The sequence below is a fragment of the Buceros rhinoceros genome, unplaced genomic scaffold, assembly GCF_000710305.1.
Source record: "Buceros rhinoceros silvestris isolate BGI_N320 unplaced genomic scaffold, ASM71030v1 scaffold12603, whole genome shotgun sequence".
In the NCBI taxonomy this organism is placed as follows: Eukaryota; Metazoa; Chordata; class Aves; order Bucerotiformes; family Bucerotidae; genus Buceros; species Buceros rhinoceros.
Window position 1 is genome coordinate 87,301 of NW_010405437.1, and position 4,573 is coordinate 91,873.

Here is a 4,573-nt window from a genome sequence, read left to right on the forward strand (position 1 = left end):
CTGGGGAAGGGCTCTGGCAGATGCTGCCACTTGTGCAGACCCTGGAACAAGGAAGGGGGACAAAGAATGGCTTCATCCACCTGCCCACTGGCTCTGCCCTCGCCCTTGGGAAGAGCAGAGGCAGGAGACAAGCCCATCCCCGTGCAGGCAGCCCAGGAGAGAGCTGGGACCCTTCTGAAGCAGAGCAATGGGTCCAGCTGGCTGCTCCCAGCATCGGCCACCACCAGATGCCCAGCCAGGTGTCACAGGAACTGTGTGGCAGAGTATCTTAGTGTTTAGTGCTAGAAGAGCAGCCACCTCAGCCCATGGTCCCTGAATTTGCCGCATTCAATTTTTAAGGCAACTGTGCCGCAAAGCGCCCCAAAGCCTCATTTCCTGTGCACCTCAGCAGACGGTGTTTAGTGATGACTCCTGAACACCAGCCAGTGACACCACCAGCCTCCAGGGCTTCACTGGTCTTTCCTGGGCACTCAGAAGCTGTTCAGTGCAAACATCAGCAGTTCACAGAGAGGCTTAACACCAGCCAGCAGCTTCACAAGCCCTTGCTTTCTGTGACTGGCTGAGGTCACGCAGGACGAGGAAACTCAAGTCCACGACTGCAGTTGGATGTCTGAGATGCACCGTTACGGATTATTAGCATGTTTTTTTTTAAAAAAAGTAATACTGGTTAGACAACCCCCCATGTGAGATGTGTGTACCTCCTACCACAGGCCTAACCCTAGGCTCACCCCCCTCCTCCAGTGCGCTGGCTGCCTGCGGTCCTGCTGACGTACCGGCTCTGCAGCTGGTGAAAGCAGGGATGCTGCAATGCGCTCCACAGGCAGACGCTGGACTGCAAGAGACATCTCTGAAGGATTCCATCGAGGGGAAGAGGTCTGGGCTCCCCTTTCCCAGTGGTGGGCTTGAAAAGCCCTAATAAACACAGTGTCAGTATGTGCTCGAGAGGCTGACAAGGCTGTCAGCATCCTCATGCCTCAGCCCACCTAGCTTAAGACCCGAGAACTCACTGATTCCGGGTTAAGCGTGCCACAACTGCCACGGCCTGCAAGAGAGAAAAACTACAGTGAAACAGAGTCTCTGCTGCTACTCGAAGCAAAAACTGTTTTCTTCAACCGCAACCATGCTCAGCTCTCCAGTCAGAGGAACACCACACTCTTCAGCTCAGCAGCAATGAAGAAAAGGCATTAAGACATACCTGAAGCAACCAAGATGAGTAAGTAAGTTCCTACAAAATACTTCCCTTCGATGTTCATGAATGTTAAGCCAGCTGCCTGATGAGCTTGAGAAGCAAAAAAGCATCCTTATGTTTTCCATAAAAAAAATCACACCACCTCACTTTCAGGCAAGTTCAGGATTACATCGGCTACTTTACTTAAAAAAATAAACATCATCTGCACTGTCACCCCCAATGCTCTCCAGTCAGTCACTGGTGCACGGGCTCAGCGCCGGCAGGAGGGGCTGGGTTTGTCTGTCTCTGCCTCTCAGGACTTTTTTTCAACCATTGAGCTTTGTGGTAATTTCCCTTCCAATCCGTCTGTTGAGCTATTTGAGGTCAGTGTTGTGTTGGAGGTATGGGCCACCAGGCCTTGTGTTTTAAAATAGATGATATAAAATACTGGCAGGACAATTCCTATCAGGAGCATAATAAACACTGCGTTCCACCACTGGATTCCACAGTCCGCACCAGTACTGCGCTCCTGCTTCCCTGACTGGGGCAGCGGCCGCTCCGGTGCTTCCAAGCCATACTCTGTGTTTAGCTGGACCTCCACCTGCACCGCATCCCGGATGCTCTTGTCAATCCCCTTGAAGTAGTCGCTCAGGTGTCTGCTGTCAGCAGAGCTGCTCGCACTGTCGTCAGGCTCTGGTAAGTCCACCAGTGTCAGGCCGGTCTGGGAGGGTGCGGTTGGGAGCGGCCTTAGTTCACTGCCGTTCTCTGTCAACAGCCCGTGGGGCTTCACGGGGATCTTGATGGACTTCAGCGCGTACAAGTCCTGCTCCCGGATGAAGTTGTTGACCCGTTTGATATCTGCAACCTATAGAATCCGAAAAAGGACAGGAGAATTAGTGCAGGACAACCCAGTGCCCTGCTGCAGCAGGAAGCAGCTACGAAAGTACTGTGCCAGCAGCAGGCAAACAACGAAAGCAAGCCCTGGCTGCAAGTGGCTCCGTGGTTTGCAGAGCTCTCCCAGCTCCAGCAGGTCCTGCAGGATAGAGGCAGTCCCCTCTTACACCGGTCTGTAACCTCCTCCAGCACTCATCTCTCTCCTATGCTCTACTTTGCTTCATTCTGTTTTTCTTTCCTTTTGTTTTCTTTTTACCCTTCTCTCACGTTCTAATCCAAGTTAAGGCAAGAACCATCTTTATTACGGAGCCTTTTTAAAACAGTTTTCATACCTTAAACGATGTGTGTTTAACGTGAGAGAGCAACATCCCTACGAGCAGGCAAAACCCTCGCCCTGCTCAGAAAATGACTTGGTGAACAGAGCTCCATCTTCGGAGCATGCCACAGTTGTGAAAGCACGATCCCAGCCTGGCAGAGTTGGCAAGCATCCCTCCCACGCCAGCACGAGCATCCCTCCCACACCAGCACAAGCATCCCTCCCACACCGGCACGTGTTCCCAAGCACCAGCTCCCTCCTGCATGACAGCAGCTCCCTACAGCTCATTCCTCCACAGCTGGCGCATGCTCCTGCCGGAGGGTCGCGTGCAGCAGTGATCTCCGTGCATCCGGGATCACCTGCAGTGGTTTGGGCGTAGGGTTCCCACCTGCGCCCAGTGTTCCCACCCAGCTCAGTGATTCCAACAGCAGTAAGAAGAGCAAGAAAGAGCAAACCAGACGCACAGCATCAGTCACAAGGACAGCTGCTATCACGGGAAAGCCAAAGGCAAGGCAACGGTTCTTTACTGAGTGTTAAATACAGAGAAGACGGATTAACACTGTGTCCACTCTCAGCCGCCTAGTAAGGAAGTACAGCAGCTTCTCAGTGGCCCTAAATCCTCTTCAAAGACAACGAACAGGACTGCCAGTGTGTGCAAGGAGCTCTCCAAAGCAGCCATGAAAAAGGCTGGAGGACACAAATCTAAGAAAACAGCAAACCGCCACCCCACAGCAAGGAGAAGGGCAACACCAAGAGGTTAACCCCTCTGAGCTATCCGGCAGCAGAGACACCAGGGCTGCCCTGCCAGAGGAAGCTCCACTTGTTCTCTGAGAAAGCCAGTGAATTACCACGTGAACACAAGCTGGAGGCTACTGGGGTCGAAAAACAAGGCACTGTCTCAGCACCATCAGCACCAAAATCACCCATAGTTCAGGACAAAGGCTTCCCTTTAAAAGACAACACAGGAATACACCGGCAGGGAGCCTGAACATCTCCTCTGCTGTTCGCACCAAACCTTCGGGGCTCCTCCTCGCAGGCTGTGCTGCTGCCGGAGCGGGGAGGTACCAGCCCCCAGCAGCACAGGAGGTGCACAGGGGACAGCAGGCAGTCTTCTCTCCCTGCAGGGAGAGCCCACGGGCTGCACCTCCCCTCTGGCCTGTACAGGCTCTCGGGGAACCACGCATCTGCCGTGCAGTCCCTGAGAGGTGGAAGTCTGCTAGTCACAGCCAGAAACAGTTACTCCACAAAGCCTGAGAAATCTGAAACTGGGATGTTTAATCTAGATCCTAATCGGGTGCCCCGGAGGCAAAAGGAAGCCTCAGTTGCTGGTTCAGACTCCTCACAGCTTGCCTCAGCGCAACAGCAGGGCTTAAACCCTGCAAAATTATTTAGTTATGAAATAACAATCTCACCCAAAGCCTTCTAACTGATTTCTGGTTTTGTTCCAATGAAAGCAAATTACTGGGACAGTGACTGTCCCCCGCAGTGTCTGCAATCAAACACTGCAATGTTGTGCTAAGGCTCTAGAAACAGTCAGTGGAGCAGGACTCAGAAACAACAAACAAAGCTGACGGGAAGCATGCGAGAGCTCTCGGCTGCACAAGCCATTTAAACCTATTTTCTGTACTTGGTTTTTTGGCTGCAGTGAGCAACTCTTGTCCCAGCTAAGAACAATGCCAAAAGCAGGCCAGGACTATAAATGGTCAAGAGTAAAAATGAGAATTTTGAAGTGCTTTACACCTCTGCCAAGTCATCTGTAGCACACACAAGCTATCTGTCTCAATAGCCCTCCCCAAGCAGGCCCTGACGATTCTGAAACCAGTGGCAAGTTCTCACGGGTTTTTCAAGTAGAAGCTCATCCTGGATATTTTTTAAGACAGCTCCATTTGTGGCTACAAATCTTCCTCACTGATGTCCCGGTGAGGAAATAGGAAAATACGTGAAAATTGATCAGTGTGAGTCTGTAAAGAGACAAATACGCACATCTCCAATAATAAGGTTTTCTGCACTGCTTTGATTTAACTGGGACCAGTCAGAAGTGCCCTTTCCAGAAGGGAGGGAGGCAGTCGGACAGTTTTTTCCTGTGGGAGGAGAACACTGACTACCTGGTCCCTTGCTTTCCCCACCAGACGAGCCCAGCAGCCTTCGGCAGAGCAGGCAGAACAGATCCACCTGCGCCTGCTGCTCCGGGTGCC

At 52.2% G+C, this 4,573-nt stretch overlaps 1 protein-coding gene across 1 annotated transcript in view; it reads right to left on the reverse strand.

Annotated features, from left to right (window-relative positions):
• Positions 1–1,481: 1,481 nt before the first annotated feature.
• Positions 1,482–4,573, reverse strand: part of LYSMD4 (LysM, putative peptidoglycan-binding, domain containing 4) — a 4,773-nt gene continuing 1,681 nt past the window's right edge. The window contains exon 2 of the mRNA XM_010133736.1: positions 1,482–2,033. Within this exon, the coding sequence (XP_010132038.1) occupies positions 1,482–2,033 (552 nt within the window). The remainder of the gene's footprint in view (positions 2,034–4,573) is intronic.